This window comes from Anoplophora glabripennis, unplaced genomic scaffold, assembly GCF_000390285.2.
Source record: "Anoplophora glabripennis isolate ALB-LARVAE unplaced genomic scaffold, Agla_2.0 scaffold254, whole genome shotgun sequence".
Lineage (NCBI taxonomy): Eukaryota > Metazoa > Arthropoda > Insecta > Coleoptera > Cerambycidae > Anoplophora > Anoplophora glabripennis.
The window spans coordinates 405,646-423,170 of NW_019416482.1; the positions used below are offsets into that span (position 1 = coordinate 405,646).

At 30.9% G+C, this 17,525-nt stretch overlaps 2 protein-coding genes across 2 annotated transcripts; both read right to left on the reverse strand.

The window, feature by feature from the left end:
- Positions 1-820: 820 nt before the first annotated feature.
- LOC108908130 (V-type proton ATPase subunit G-like) lies at positions 821-1,539 on the reverse strand. The gene is made up of 3 exons (XM_018712057.1): positions 1,388-1,539; positions 1,125-1,324; positions 821-1,051 (listed from the first exon to the last, which is right to left on the reverse strand). The coding sequence occupies exons 1-3, from the start codon at positions 1,470-1,472 to the stop codon at positions 977-979; spliced, it is 360 nt and encodes a 119-aa protein (XP_018567573.1). The 5' UTR covers positions 1,473-1,539; the 3' UTR covers positions 821-976.
- A 4,646-nt stretch (positions 1,540-6,185) lies between these two features.
- Positions 6,186-17,306, reverse strand: LOC108908144 (structural maintenance of chromosomes protein 6). The gene is made up of 18 exons (XM_018712079.1): positions 17,102-17,306; positions 16,835-16,948; positions 16,466-16,658; positions 16,255-16,413; positions 15,954-16,198; positions 15,657-15,907; positions 15,393-15,596; positions 15,147-15,340; positions 14,953-15,093; positions 11,051-11,235; positions 10,680-10,990; positions 9,901-10,117; positions 9,665-9,835; positions 9,409-9,596; positions 6,838-7,117; positions 6,574-6,768; positions 6,392-6,519; positions 6,186-6,331 (listed from the first exon to the last, which is right to left on the reverse strand). The coding sequence occupies exons 1-18, from the start codon at positions 17,102-17,104 to the stop codon at positions 6,301-6,303; spliced, it is 3,210 nt and encodes a 1,069-aa protein (XP_018567595.1). The 5' UTR covers positions 17,105-17,306; the 3' UTR covers positions 6,186-6,300.
- Between the last annotated feature and the right edge of the window lie 219 nt (positions 17,307-17,525).

The window sequence follows — 17,525 nt, forward strand, 5'->3', positions numbered from 1 at the left end:
AACCTAGCTATTTATTTGTTCCAAATTGTTTGCACATGAATGTTTATGTAGTTTATTGCTATACAGATAACGCATATTTTACACCATTTAAACGTACACACAGTGGAAAATAGGTAGACCATTATTAAATCTGTACATATGTACAGGGTGATTCACTATATTTTGACCCCCAACTCTTGTTTTGTTTTAAGAGTTATAAAAAAATGTAAAATACAAAAGTCACACGCATTTTGGACCATATCAATGTCCGATATGTCAAAATATATTACAACTAAATATGTAAATCCTTACGTAATTGGAAAAAAGGCAGAAATGTCTGAAAGAGGTCTAACAATTAATTAGAAGATATCTTATTTTCTAAATAAAAAAACTATCTTTTCATTTTTTAATAGTATCTCGCTTATTGTTAGAGATGGACCCAACAAACCCTATATGACTATGCTCGACAGAGAATGTTCTATCCAAATATGTAAAAATACAGTGATGTTAACAAAGTTAACATCCGCGGCCATTTTGTTTGAACTTCACTTGTTTTTCTATCATTTTTGAAAAATTCATAAAAAAATCGTGCAACTTGTATTTCATTTTTTTATAACTAAAAACAAAAAAGTTAATGGGGCGGGGGGGGTCAAAATATAGTGAATCACCCTGTACAGGTTTTAAATTTATATAAATTTAATGAGTAAATTCTAAGCACTGGCCTCATTTTTAGTTATAGTAAGAATATTGTATATGGAAGACCAATTTTAAGCCAATATACATGTCATTCTTGTGACATATATGGATTTATATTTAGAATAAAACAAATAGGTAGGTACTTTTAGTTTTATTAACATGTATATTTATATGAAATATTAAAGAATTCTGGAATATTTTTTACATTAAATTAACACCAGTTTAAATTTAGCTTTCTAAATGAAGTTTTTTAGACTCAACATCGTGGTAACTTCTCAAATCTATAGCACAATTTTTGTTTTTAAGCTGCGTTGCGGAAGTTCTTATGGATAATGGGCTTAATTTCCTGAACTATATCGAGTACACCCTTCACCACCTACCATTAAAAAAAGTGGATGAAATACCTTAGTCTTTAATATAAGCGATTATTAAACCTCTCAAAAACTTACCTCATCCGTTCGTGTATGGGCAGCCCTGTTCAGTTCATCGATTTTTTGATTAGTGTCAATTTCAATTTGCTTTTCAATACTACCCCGGGTACCTACATGTTCGTCCACGTAATCATGAAATTGTTGGTCACGCTCCTTACGAAATTTCTCGATTTCCTCCTCCGCCTCTTCTTTAGCTTGCCTCAGTTTCTTTGCTTTACCTACGGAAATTAAAAATTGATAGAATTAATTGGTTAATAAACTTCACAAAGGGAAATACTAACGCCTTCTTGATGCATTAACTTTATCAGCCGCACGTTTTTCGGCAGCTAACAACTGTTGAATTCCTTGAGTTTGAATTTGAGCCATTATACGATCCGAAGATAATTTTGTACCTGTGATCTAAAATATTTCCCACTGAGCACTGGCGGTATAGAAATTCAAAGTACAGTCTGTCGTCAAGCACACGTGTCTTGGTACTAAATCAATGTGTCAAAAAATGTGTAACTGGAACCATAATTTAAAGTTTATAGTTTATAGTGTGTATATTGCTCAATATCTTCTGAGGCAACGTTTGCTTACTAAACATGTATGATATTTTATAACAGTATGTTTGGTTTACAGCTACTAGGATAATTAAAACAACTGAATTCTTGTCAAATCAAACTTTATATGCGATGTGTGGGAAACTTTACATATGAAATATGGCTGCATACCCCCAAAATACAAAGTGGTGATATTAGTGGTTCACATAACTTTTGTATTGGAAAAATTTACAAGAAAATACAGATAACAGTTATACATACAATCAACAACACGTATTTAGAATTTTTTTGGGTCACGTCAAAAGCAACAAGTTTTATTTAATTTCTTTTAACATCTTCGCTTTAAAGATAATATATTTTAAAATTTTATACTGGAGCATATGTCCATAGGCTTCGTTGTGTTAATCATAAACAACATGCACAAAAATGGGAACTAATTAGTCAGTACTAATATTTAGCTTTAAACTAACAAAAACTTTTAAGCTAGTGAATCGTTCCACAAAATATTCACATATGTTTATAAAAATTGGCTGATTATAATTGGTAAATAATAAAGTCTGCTTATAAGTAAAAATTTTAGGCAATCCCTAAAATTTTTACAATTTTCTTAAACATACTATGTGACATGTTAATAATTGGCTAGTATTTTATCTTCAGGCATTTCCAAGGCCTCGCAAATTATTACGTTGAAATAGAAATTTACATTTAACTTTGTATAAAAAAATTATTCTGCTTTATAAATTGATGAAATTTGAGATACAGTGATATTAAATGATATATAACCAGATTTTTTATAATATGTAATAATTATTTTAAAGAAAAGTTTTTTGATTATTTTGTCATTTTCAAGTTATTTTTAATTTTTAAAAACTAATTTAATCCAAAACAGAATTATATAGCAATTTTTTGTTCAATCAATTTTAAATACATTGTAACGATTAAAAGAGCAAAAAAAATCAGTTGAGAAAACATTTTAATTTTTCTACGAGTTATTTCTCAGATAATTAAAAATTTATACAGGGTGACCCGAAAATAATGCAACAAAATTTGGTGATAGATTCTTAAGACAAATTTATGTCAAGTGGCCCCCTCTTTAGGAGTTACAGCTCCCTGAAATCTGCCTCTAAGAATAATTTTTTTTATATCTCAACAATGTGGTACGAGAATCACCAAATTTGGTACACAGGGATTTTATGACATATGGAATCTGCTGCTGCTACAATGTAACAATAATTATTATTACAGATATATTCTGTAACAATTCCCTTCAATTTTAAAATACTTTTTTCGGCTAATGCATCACTATAAGATTGTCCTTTATAAAAATATATAATAAAAGGTCTATTATGAAGTTTTATAATTTAAAGCANGGGGGGGGGGGGGGGGGTGGTACAGGGTCTGTAAAACTATGGCTGAAGGGAAATGATTGTTAAATAATTTTTAAATGTAAGTACTTAAAAAATTCTGGTACAAAATATGTACCACCAACACCTGGAGGAATAAAAAACGGTGGTACATTTTATGCACCACTGAGACTGAAAGAGTTAAGACACTTCTTCATGGGTCCCCTTGCCTTTGGAATCAAAAAAATTTGGTCGCATATTTGAATTTCTTAAAAAATATTAATTTGCTAGAAAACCAGTGAATTTAGAACCTTTTTTCTCTTGATTTTTTTTTTGTAAAACAATATTTTTGAGAAAAATGGCAAATCACAATATGTATTCGATCACATTTTGACATTTTTCTCGAAAACATTGCGTTTTACAAAAAAAGTATCAAATGACAAGAAAGTTTCTCAATTTAAAGGCTTCCTAGTGGACTAACAATTTTTTAGAAATTTAAATATGCGATCAATTTTTACTTCTGTATACCAAATTTAGTGATTCTCGTACAACAGGATTCTGAGATATAAAAAAAAGACTATTCTTAGGGCGGATTTCAGAGGGCTGTAACTCCGAAAGAGGGCCACTTGGTAAAAATAAAAAATACGGGTCCTCTAAATTTGTCTTAAGAATCCGTGACCAAATTTTGTTGCATTAATTTCGGGACACCCTGTATGGCAATGGCAGATTACAATTTATTTAAAACAATATTTGGAAAAAAAAATTCCTTTCCATATTTTCTGCGGAACAAAAAATTTTCCAATTATTTTTTATTCGATTTTGAAATCAAAATTGATTTGAAAATTAATCAATAACTATAAATCAATCAAATGAACTGATCAAATTCTCAAAAAACTCGGCAGAATAAAACATCTGAGGTTTTCCAAATTCAGTAAATTTTGAAACCAATTTTTTACCAAGTTACGGCAAACACCTTCAGACTTTATTTTTCTGTTTATTGGATACTTTATCACCTATGAAAAAATTTAAAATTAGTCGTTGGTTATTTTTATTTTATTTTTGCCAAACCAAAAATCAATATTTTTTCAGTTAATAAAAACTTATAATGACGTTTCTTTTTTAATTAGTTTGAGTTTAATTCGTGTCTTTCGTTAAGCGATAATAGTTTAATAAAAATAACCTTTGAATCAGACATTTTTGGTGTAAGGGTTTTTATAATTAATTTTTAAATTTTTTCCCATATGGCAAAATATACAGGATGATTCAGAACTTATCAAAAAAAAATATTTAAATGTACAATTTTGCAAAAAAAAAAAATAAAAAGGTCAGTTCGAAAATGATTTAAAAATACACTTCTGTAGGGCACTGAAGACTGGTCCACGATAAGGCTTGACCTTGCGCAAGGCAAAGCATGCAGTCAGCGACCCTCACGGTGGCAAAAAACTGACAAAAAATTGAAAGAATTTTATTCCCAAGGAAAGAAATAAATAATATTTTATAACACCTATTTTGTATCAGCAAATTCAACTGATTTTGCCATTATTATTATTAATTAATAACATTAATTTGTGGTTTCAATTAAATTTTAATAAAATAATTTGACATACCTGATGTTACAACTGTTAAAAATTTGAGCCCATCTTACTCAGTTTCTACGATCTAACACAAATGTGGTCTTGCTTCACCATAAATTAAAACGATATCCATCAACTCCAAGTTGCTATACACGTAAGCCATTTTTGAAACTTGAAAAAATTAATGTAAACACTATCCGAAAATCGTTTTAAATCGGATTTCAGTAATTGGAATCACCTGGGGCCATGTGGAGCGAGAGCGCACAACGTGAATGAAGCTAGATACTATAGTAGCCCGACGATGTAAGTGTTGAAAATACTACAATTTCAATAATTTATTTTTTTCTCGGAAACTATAAGGATTTTACAAACATTTTTTTTACAATGTTGATTCCATTTTTCATTCCAAATTTTTTTGGATAAGTTTGTGTATCAGCCTGTATAAAGCAGATATTTTTAGATTTGTGTGAAAAAATTGAATATTATTTACATTGCATAAACTATACAGGGTGATTGAGAACTTATACAAAAAAAAAATTAGGATGTACAGGGGACTTACAAACAATTTTGTAAAGAAAAAATCAAAAAGGACAGTTCGAAAATTATTTAAAAATACACTTCTGCACGGCACTGGAAACTGGTCCACTGTAAAACCTGACCTTGCCCAATGTGACCAGCATGCGGCATGGCATGGCGGCACAGTGTGATAAAAACGGACAAAAACTTGAACGAATTTCGCAAGGAAAGAAATAAATAGAATTTTATAGCACTTATTTTATATTAGAAAATTCAACTGCTTTTGCCGTTATTATTATTATTAATTAATAAAATTAATTTGTGGTTTTAGTTAATAAAATAATTTGACATACCACATACCTGATGTTACAACAGTTCAAAATTTTGTCCACCGACGTGTAAACACATTTGGGCTATCTTACCTAGGGTCTACTAATACAAATGTTGTCTTGCTTCACCATAACACAAATGTTGCATTGCTTCACCATAAATTAAAACGATATCCATCAACTCCGAGTTGCTATACATGTAAACCATTTTTGAAACTTGAAAAATTAATGTAAACACTATCGCAAAAATTAGATTTCAGTATTTGGAATCTCCTGGGGCCATGTGGAGGGAGAGAGAGGGAGCGCATTGTGCACAGCGCACAACGCTAATGAAGCTAGATACTTTAGTAGCCCAACAATGTAAGGGTTGAAAATACTACAACTTCAATCAATTTTTTCTCTGAAACTATAAGGATTTTACATTGTTTTTACAATATTGATTCCATTTTTCATGACGCATCTCTTCCCAAATTTTTTTGGATAAATTGTGCATCACATATTTTTAGATTTGTTTGAAAAAGTTGAATATTTTTTACTTTGCATAAGTGTAACACTTTTGGAGATTCCTGAGTCAGCCACCCCTATTTTAATTCTTTATCTGGTAAATTTCATTGGAAATCGGCCCTTAACGCTATAAAAAAAATGGCAAGAGTCGCACGCTTCATTATAAAATAAAAGCACTTTAATTTTCATTAAACAATACCTACGTATTTTACTACGCACTAAATATTTAGGAAGCATAAATATAGGAGTCTCGGTTCAATAAAACCATAAGAAAAAACAAGTAGACTATAATAACAGCTATACTACCATATAAAAGTATTTCCGTAATAAAGTTACAAAAATATATTATTTCTGATTCTGAAGGAAATATCACGCAAATGCAAACTCTACATGTTAAACCGCTCGGGGTCCTGTAACCTGAAAACAGAAACGAAAACAGTGAAATAAACAGAAAATAATTGAAGTTTGAAAAAATACCTCAATATGGAAACGTCTTTATTAATAAAGGAAACGTCTTGAGGTGTGAGGAACACGAACTGCAACTCCGGCTTGGACTTGGCGTGATGAAGTAGAATATCTATGACCTTCGTACGGTTCAACTTATCCTAAAAAATATTTCATTTAGAAAACTTCGGACGTTCTCGTTTTAATGACGTTACCATATAAACATCAAATTCATCCAGGAAATAAAAGGGGAATTCCATGCAGTGCCACAGCGAATACAAAAACGCCACCGTGGAAAATGACCGTTCGCCCCCGGATAAGTTGGAAGTGGTGGTAAGCCCCTGTGAACCGTGCTGAGGTATCACGATTAGCTCCAATTTCTTCTCACGCATGTTGATCTCTATTGTGCCCTGCAAAACAAAAAGAAAAACGTGATTTTTCAGCAAATCTTCTAACGAATTGTTTTTATTATCACTTACTTCAAACTGTCTGGCTTCTAATATTTTTCTGAATGAATGTTTAATTATGTCGATGAAATGATTCTCCGTCAGTTTGTAATGTCTGTTCCGTCTCTCCATTGCGGTGATCAGTTCCTGAACATCCTTGTGTAGACTCTGCATTATATCCTTGGACTGGGTGTACTTTGCCGACAACTCGTTATATCGGTCCATAACCTCGGTAGCGTTTTCAGAATCTGTTTCTATTCTCTGTATCTTGTGCTTGATCTGGTTTATGTCGTTTGTTATGTCTACCACAGTCCTAAAAAAATGTATGCCATTAAAATCATCATTTGACTCGACATATTCCGTTTAAAACTTCCAACTAGATAAAAAAAAATACGAAAAATTGGTCGAGAATTGAATAAAGAAAAAAAAAAGCAATTTTTTCTGGATTACCTTCAATACAACTCACATAATAAAAGTGTAGATCCCTAGAGCTGGGCGCGGATCGGAACATTTTCAAAATTGCAAAAATGTTTAAAAAATTTTTTAAAATACCTATTTTATCTGAGTTTTTTACTTATATCTTGGAATCTATGCATTTTGGAAGAATATTGAAGAGGGAAAAAGTTTTAGAATTGAATTTTGCACAATATATTGTAAGTTAAAAATGTTTAAATTTATTACCGATGTTGCAAAATAGCAATAATTGATGAAAAAAAAGCAAAATAATCAAGTTTTTTGGATAATTTTTAAAAATATTAATATCCAAGAGCATTCTAATTTTGGTAAAAAAAACTTTAGAATATAATAAAACAAAACACCAAATTTCATTAAAATCGGTTTGATAGTTTTCGCAAAATAATTTTTTGAAAAAAATTTTCAAAAATTTTTTTCGAATAAGTATTCAAAATGTTGCACAACCTCAAATAAAACATCTAGATACTTGAAAATTTGTTCACATGGAAAAGACCGCTCAACCTTTCAAATGGTTTTTGAAAAATTGAAATCGGTTGATTAGGACGGTTACAATAAATTTAGAAAGTTAACACTCCTTTTTTTTATTTTTAAACAATTAGATTACATTCATCAATTTGCAATTTAGTTTTTTTCAAAAATTATACTTTAAAAGTACTATTTTTTCTTAATTTTATCTGTATTTAACAAAAAAATTAATATCCAAATAAAAAAAATAATAATTTGTATAAACAAAAATTATTTAAATAATTGTAATTAATAATAATTATAACTAAATATATTCATATTCAGGGTGTTGAAATATAAACGTAAACAAATTTTTTAATTGAAAAAGTGCAATAGCATAGGGTAAAATATGCAGTGTATTTAATGCATAAATAATAAACTTTATTTATAACAAAATATGTACAAATTAGAAAGTTAGCATTACCATATTCGAATTCCTTGGCTCGCGAGACATCGGATTAAAAAAAAAGATCGGAATTGGTCCATTAGAAGCCGAGATAATGCAATTTTTTTCGTACCTTCGCATTTTGAACCTCCGAATTCAGTCTCGGAGCGAAATCCCCCCCCAACTTTTCGTGTTTGAGTCACTTTTCGCGCGTGCGGGTGACAGCTTTTCCGATGATTTATCTATGTTGTCGATAACTTATGGATATGAACATTTTTTCCAGCTTAGAACTCGGAGAAATGAAGCCACTGGATCAAAGATTATTGCTAAATTGGTTATAAATTAACGGTAAATGCGGATAAACTTTGACCGCTTATATCTCGAGAACCAATAAACGGAATTTAACTTTTTTTAAAAAAGAAGCGTTTTTCCAAGTTTAAAATTATAATTTTTGAAAAAAACTAAATTGCAAATTGATAAATGTAATCTAATTGTTTAAAAATAAAAAAAAAAAACAGTGTTAACTTTAAAAATTTAATGTGGCCATCCTAATCAACCAATTTCAATTTTTCAAAAACCATTTGAAAGGTTGAGCGGTTTTTTCTATTTGAAAAATTTTTTAAGTATCTAGATGCTTTATTTGAGGCTGTGCAACATTTTGAAAAATTCGAAAATTTTTTTCAAAATGTTTTTCAAAAAATTATTTTGCGAAAACTATCGAACCGATTTTAATGAAAATTGGTGTGTTGTTTTATTATACTTTAAAGTTTTTTTTAACAAAATTAGATTGCCCTCAGAGTAATTATAATGTTTTTAAAAAATTATCCAAAAATCTTGATTATTTTGTCTTTTTTTAACAATTATTGCAACATCGGTAACAAATTTAAACATTTTTAACTTACAGCATATTGTGCAAAATTCAATTCTAGAACTTTTTTCCTTTTCAATATTCTTCCAAAATGCATATGTTCCAAGATATAAGTAAAAAATAGATATTTTTTAAATTTTTGCAATTTTGAAAATGTTCCGGACCTCGCCCAGATCTATAGATCTACACTTTTATTATGTGTTATAGTGAAGGTATTCTAGCAAAAATTAGCTTGCCCCCTCTTACATCCAAAAAGTGAGACATTTCAACAGGTACGCCCTGGTCCAACAATATTTGTTACAGAAATATGTCTCCTTTTGTTTTTGAGAAGACGAGTTTTAAACAGAATGCCATTAATTGATCTATACTTCACCTTAAATCTGGTAATCGTTCTCCTACGGATGTGGCTTCCTCCTCGTATCGTATTAAGGCATTTTGTCTAAGAACCATTTCTGCACGAGCCTCGTTCACCCTTCTCTCGTATTCCTTAATTTTTCTTTTGTCGAACTCATCACTGGTGGACACCTCCTTCTGTTTCGTTTGATATTCTCGAATTTCCTCCTACAATAAAAAAAATATATAATAATAAAGTGCCAACAAGAAACGAAACAACCTCATTAATCAATCACCTGTAAGGCTTGAACTCTATCTTCAAATCCCTTCGTAGACTCCTTCAGTTGATTCATTTCTTGCTCCTTTTCCACGATTTTTAATTTTATTTGTTTCAAGTCCTCGGACACCTGCCCCAAAGAAGCCTTCTTGTCGTTCAGGACCTTCTTGACTTCCTCTAGTTCTTGCTCCTGAAATATGAATATAATAAATTTAATCTTAATTCTATTATTCTCTACTAACAGCAGATACTTACCAAATATTGAACATTTTGCACTTCTGGCTCAGCAGAGGAATTCAGTTCCTCTAATTGCCTTCTGATTTGAACCCTGGCTTGATTTATCTTCCTTATTTTTTCTTCCAACTGGTTCTTTTTTGCAACTTGCTCCCTCACGTCACTTATAAAGGCGTTAAGCTGATTGTTTATGGCTTGCCGCTTTCTTTTAAAAGTTTCAATACTTTGTTCCAATTGCCTAAAAACACAAAAATAGGTAACTTTAACTGGGGGTCAGTTTTTTAGGAACAATAGTATGTGTTCCTCAGAATACCAATTCGAAGTATTAACGAAGTGTATCACCTTATAAAGCTATTTACTTCAGAGTAATGATGGTATGGTGTTTGTGTGTCTTCGTCGTAAAATTTCGACAACAATGCATGTTGTTTTCAATTAGATATGTGCTTGGAACTATTGCGAGCTGTTTGAGATTACAAAAAAGTCAATGATCTTTGATATTGACCTAATTTAGGTAAAATATAAATCAATAAAAATAACGTGATATAAAAACAAACCAACTTTAATTCGGTAATATATGAAGTATTAGTTTTTCAGCACGTTGTGTTTGTGTATCTTCATTGTTAAGCTGCCTGTCCAGCGGCGAGGTATGAAAATTATAAAAAAAATAAATTAAAAGAAAACTCGGCTTTTACGACGGAATTTGAGAAAACAAGTTGATGATTTGTTTCTGAAGGTCAATCTACTTCCAAACTATGTAACCTTTAATATATTTTTTATTTTATATATTAATTTCTACTTACTGCATATATTCTTTGGTATCAACCTGAAGATACTTGGCTCGATGGTACTGAGAGCCATATGTCCTGTAATTCGGGTCCGGATAGTACCTATCGCCTTTGATGGTAACCCCCTGGCTACAGTTCTGTGGTACATACTGTCTGTTAGACAATAATTCTTGAGCTCTCTGATCGTTTGGAACGAGCAAAATACTTTCCGGAAAGGAACTGTCAACGATACAATTTGACACAACCGCATCGTCTATTTCTATAGCATTGTACAGACACACACAATCTTCAGGTGCTCGAACCAGATTCCTCGACACATCATGTTTCTAAAACAGCGGAAGCCAATAACTATCCGAATTATTGTGATGTGAGGACAGAAATCTTACCCTATATATAAATTTCGAAGTTATAATTTGAGGTTGTCTACCGTCTGACCATACTTTATTAAAAATTTCTCTCAAGAGCTTACTGTCCCTGTTGTTATCAACTGCAAAGGCACTCAAGGTGCCGGTGCCCAGGTAACCTTCTACCGCCACTGCCCATTTCTTGTCTTTCAATTTTATGTAGGACCCTTAAAAAATTTATTACTTAATGCATCAGCTCCCAAAGAATTTATTGCACTTCTAAAAACGATCTCCAAAGGGTTGTTCCTCAATAATAATGAAAGAATTTTATTGAAATTTTAGTTTTCACCAGATACTGATCGAAAAGGACATTTTTTCCCTCAAATTGGAAATAATTAGATAAAATAGTGAATATCTATCTACTTGTATCAAAATGCAGTTCCATCTTTTCTGAACGATTTCTTTTTTGATTCACATCGTTCTCCACAAAAGTTGTAGATTTTTGCATGATCTACAACTTTTGTATTAGATACTTTTTTGTTTGACGTTAACTTTCGCCAGAAATCCCAATGATACAATATCTGATATTAATTGAGATACACAATTAAATAAAAGTACACATTATTGTAAAAATTTCTTTCATTCCAGTATAAATTCAGTATTTCAACTGGGACACCCTACGGATGTTATTTTTAAAAAAATTCAAAAATTTCAAAACAAAAAAAATTATTCTCTTTTGCACCTTGTACATTCTAAAAATTGAAATTTCAATAGAAAAATATGAATGCGAATACAAATATCGATATTGGCAAATATGCCAATAAATACTGGATATCAGGAAATATTAGACAATCTCTTGGGTTTGGCCAATTAAGTCTTGTAAATATAACTTCACTAGCTTATATAATTCTCTTTTATTCACGCTAATGCTGTACTAAAATTTGCTCTTGAAGGCGAGAGATGAAAACCAATATTTTGTTTTAACTTATTTGCTTCTCATTAAATTTGGAATTTTTTTGATTAAAAGTTATTTGAAGCTATTTTTATCAGATATGGAAGCACAGGCCCTCTCAGTCGCGACCCAAATAAAATGTATACGACTATACTTCCTTAATCCCTGTGTCCGTTTTTATTACTCGCATTTTCTTTAAGTGCAAAAGGTTTACTTTGTTGTATGTTATCAATGCAACAAACCGTTTTGAAAATAAATACATTTAACAATAAAGATACCATATTATTTCCGGGAGAGGCAGCCGGTGAACATTAAAGTAGTCATATTTTGGTAATGAAGTATAGAACTCATATATTTTCGCAGTCGATTTCTATCCTAGCATAGAGAATTTTTAAGATGAAAAAATTTGCTAAATAAATTGAAATGACGGTTGCTGACCCTGAGATTTCGGAATGGGAATATACAGGGTGATTCAGAACTTATCCAAAAAAAAATAAAAATTAGGATGTACGGGGGCCCTTACAAATACAATTTTGTAGAGAAAAAAATCAAAAGGGGCAGTTCGAAAATGATTTAAAAATATACTTCTGCACGGCACTGGAAACTGGTCCACTGTAAAACCTGACTTCGCAAAGTGGGCCCGGCATGGACAAAAACTTGAAAGAATATCGCAAGGAAAGGAATAAATAGAATTTTATAGCACCTATTTTATATCAGCAAATTCAACTGCTTTTGCCGCTATTGTTATTCTTAATTAATAAAATTAATTTATGGTTTTGGTTTATAAAATAATTTGACAATACTTGATGTTCCAACAACTGTTCAAAATTTTGTCCACCAACATGTAAACACATTTGGACCCATCATACGCAGTTTCTACGAATTGACGCAAAAATTGTTGTCTTGCTTCACCATAACATAAATGCTTCCCCATAAATTAAAACGATATCTATCAACTCCAAGTTGCTATACATGTAAGCCATTTTTGACACTAACTACTAAAAAAACTAATGTAAACATTATCGCAATGACAATTGTAAAATCGGATTTCAGTATTCCAAGCCGCTGAGGCCACGTGGTCTCCATGCGTATTACAAATGACGCTAGAGACTACAGTTGCCCAGCTATGTAATGGTTGGAAGTACAGTGCAATCTCTTTAATCCGAACACCACATTGCCAGACATTGTTCGTATTATCGAATTGTTCGGATTATCCAACATACTATAAAGATTTGTACATATGTATATTATGTAACATTTTATTATAACAATATGAATACAAATCATATAAGACTTAATAATATCATAAAACTTATATAAGGTAAAACATAAACATGTAGTTACATATACATACATGTATTATTTAACGCTTTTCACATTTTTTATTTTTCTTCCAAAAAAACTCCAAAATTGTTACACAAAACACGACACGCAACAGGCTATCAGCAAACAAATTGACATTGGGCGGACAGGCGCGAACGACTGCCAACTACGCGCGAAGCGATCTAATCTTTTCTTGTCATCGTTCAGATTTGACCGTTCAGATTAGCGTGTAACCAGATTAACGTGTGTTCGGATTAAAAAGGTTGCACTGTACTTAGTAATTTTTTTCTCGGAAACTAAGGATTTTACAAACATTTTTTTTACGATACTGACTCCATTTCTAATGCCGCATCTTTTCCCAAATTTGTTTGAATAAGTTGTGAATGGGGCAAATTTTTTTTATATTTCATAGAATACAATTTGCTTTGCAGTTACAAAACTACATAATGTATGAAAAATGAAAATTTTAATACACCTATATCTATAAAAAAAACACCTATATCTATCACTTGATTACATAAAAAATGTAACCCTTTTTGATATATCAGGGCTCTCTTTCATTTTGTGAATTTTTCCAAAATTTTTTTGTCACAAAGGTTCTACACTTTACTATCAAAATATTAATTATTTCTGATTTCCAACATTTCTAATAGTATTGAATACCTGAAAACAAGAACTGCAGCAAAATAAATTCATGTCAAAAGGCATTTGATATTATGTATTTATTTTGCTGTAATGGCAAATTTTTGTTTTTATGTATTTATTTATTTATTACTATTCAGATACATCGAAAGTAGTATGGCAATTTTATCGTTAAAAGTGTTTATCTTGAAAACAATTTGCTGTATCGATGAAAAGAATGAAAATCTTAAAAATTGTAAAAAAAATTAAAAGTTGACATGTACATTTCTCTTGAAAGGAACACTAAAATTAAACTAAAAAATAATATTGTTTCATATTTAAAGAAAAAGAAAAACATGTATTTTGATTGTACTATAGTAGGATCGCATTCGATGCAAAGTAGAGCAAAAAGTTGTTGGTCTTTTATCAAAGGAAAATCGTGTCATCATTTTTAGGAGGCGTAAGATGAAACATTTCAAATTTAAAATTAAATTGAATCTTAAATCTGAAATACCGCTGCATATGTACTGTGTTCTGGTAGTAGCTGTAGTCGCCCAGGTGCATCGAGTGTACGAAGTGGTCGGTTATATGTCAAATACAAACCTGGCGAGCTTGATCGTAAAACAGATACCAAAAACAAGTAGGTAAACAACAGTGGCATGTACAGAGGTAAAATGTAGTACATATGTGGAAATTAAAAAACAAATTGGATTTATAATAAATTACATTTAAAACAAATAGTTTATGAGAATAAAGGAATTTTTGTAAGAACAAGGGTGCCAGATGTGAACTGATCCCTTCGTCCCTTCATAATGTATAAAGAAATTATTCAATTTCTAAAACCCTTAAAAGCGTATGGCACTGGATCTCTTGACAGGCAATGATTTATTACTTTGCATCGAATATGATCCTACTATAGTAATTTCATGTTTTTATCAGAACAAAGTTTAAAAAATATTCGTTTGATTGTTTTCTTTTAAAAGTGGTATTTTCAGTTAAAAAAAATTCTTTAAGAGCTGAAATATCAAATTACAGTTTGAAGACTTACCGAGAGGACCTCTAGGTTCATGTTCAAATCTTCCTTTGTACTGTTCTATCATTTGTTTAACTCTCGGCATATTCCTCCCGTAAAGTAGTAAATTATTCCCAGATTCTTGTTTAACAGCATTCAAATTCTCTTTCTCGCCAGCTAAAAAAAGCGAATTTATCCAAGGTGTATTCCTAATACTAACTCTCATTTACCAATTCTGTGATCTATTTGTTGAATTTCCTGGCGAAGAGTTTGTTCTTCTTCTTCTTTTTGAGATAAATGGCCTTTTATCTGAAAAAGGTCATTCTTAATAGTCTCCAAGTGATCGTCTATGCCCTTCTGTTTATTTTGCAAAGCTTCTAGCTGTTTCATTCTCTGTATCTTTTGCTGCTCGACTTTGGTCATACTGAAATAGAAACAGTTTAAAATAAAATAATTAACATATTTTACTAACTCGCTTTTCATTTGAAGAACTGATGTCTTCCTCCAAAGACTTGATGTCGTTAGCTTTGGCATCGATAGTCGTTTGAATCTGTTGTTTTTCTCTCTTCTTGTCATTATACTTTCTCGATAATTCCTCAAGCTGCCGTCTGATATCGTTTTGAGGCATAGTCTGCACCCGAATCTGATCTTTTACTTCATGTATTTGTTGCTCCAATTCCCTAACAAAAATTATGAATAATATGATTGTGACTTATTGAAAAGCTAAGTACAGAACGTACAGAATTTTATTTTTAAGTTTGGCGACCCGATCCATTTGTTTGTCAGAATTCGACTTTGATTCATTCCATTTTCTTTCTAAATCGTTTACTTTAGATGTCACTTGTTCTAGCTCTTCTTCGGAATCTCTGACTTTGGCCCAAACCAGTTCCCTATGTAAATTACTCTTCTTGTCCTTTAGACTTATAATCGTTTTGTGACCCTCGATCTTCCTTTTCAACCGTTTTATTTCATCTTGCAGTTTCCTAAAACTCTATACAAAATATAACATTTGCATTTTAATTTTGTAATAAGCTTACATTTTCTTTCTCTGTCATAGTCTGAATTGATTTAGTTTTGTTTGTTTCAATTTTTTTATATTCAGATTCAAGAGTTTCCAGCTTAGTTGCTCTCATAAACAGAGTAAACTTGTTTTTAGGATCGTTACTGCTCAAAAAATTTCTAGACGTATCTTGGTTTAATATACATATAGGATTATCAACTTGAATGTTGAGACTTATAGTTATATTCTGAACTTCACGAGATTGTGTAGAAATAATTTCACCTGAAAAATTATAATAAAAAGGACAGGTCCGTTTAAAGAAATCGTGTTCAACATACCTTTTTCTGATCGTATTCTGTAGCTTCCACTTCCATTTGCTGACAAATTACGAATAATTGTAATACGTTTGCCATAAACATTTGGCCTATAGGCCATAGGTCCTTCATTATATAATTCAATTTCTATACTCCCAGAGGATTTGCCCACTTTTACAAAACCTAATTAATAGAGACATTGTAGGTCATATAACAAATTTAAATACACATATACCTTTTACGCTTGAGCCTCTATTAGTAAGACTTGCTTTTCCTCCCAAACCAACGACTAGAGCTGTTAAAATGGCACTTTTACCACTGCCATTTTTCCCAATGACGATACTTATATTATTAGTGAAATTTACTTCCAACAAAGAATGGCACATAAAATTTTTTAAGATCATGTACATAATCGTACCCGCTCTTTTCTAAAATAATAATTACTGTAATTTCGCAATCGTTGGGGAAAAACTTCCGAAGTGTTCTTTTTAAATACCTATCTCAATAAAAATTACTACAATGCAAGGAAAATTGAAAAAGAACGTGTCAATTCTTGTTCAACAGAAAGCTAATTATTTTACATTGTTGTGATTTAATCTTTTACCTGTGAATTATTATTATCTTCGTCCTCTGGAATTCTTGATTTTTTTCGAGATGTGGAGGCATTTGCTTCCTCATCTACACTTAACTGCGAAAGTGGCTTTCTTTTTCGGTTACTCTATTGGCAAAGATAAAATAACTTGGTTATATTATATTATATATGTAACAAATAAGTTAGTAATTATTATTTACGTAAAATATAATTAAATGAATCAAAAAAATTATTCGAATAAAGAACAAACGATTCTACAAGATTACAAAATGTTCTTACCATTTTAACTTTATCAACTGTATGCTATCCTCGGTAAGTTTAAAAACTAATAATTTATCAATTATCAATTCTGGGTATCAGTTTAATATTTTTCCTTGTCATTATCTACAGTTATTACATGAACTTCGCTCAGTTTTTAATAATGTTTGACATTTTTGTAACGCGGTTAGTCAAATGCCAAACGCCAACGCCAATTAAAATTAAATGTTTGGAGGTAAATATTAAGTATGACGTTCACAATCTCCACAATGTTCACAACACAAACATACAATAGAGTTCACATTCTTTTTTCTGTTTTGTGGTTCACATATTCAGTTGTTACTTTAGTTTGTTAGTTTGTTACTTTTGTTTATGGTGTAAGATGTGCAAAAGCAAAGTTTAAAACCACAAATCTAAAATTTGTATTTGGAACGCATTAATTACT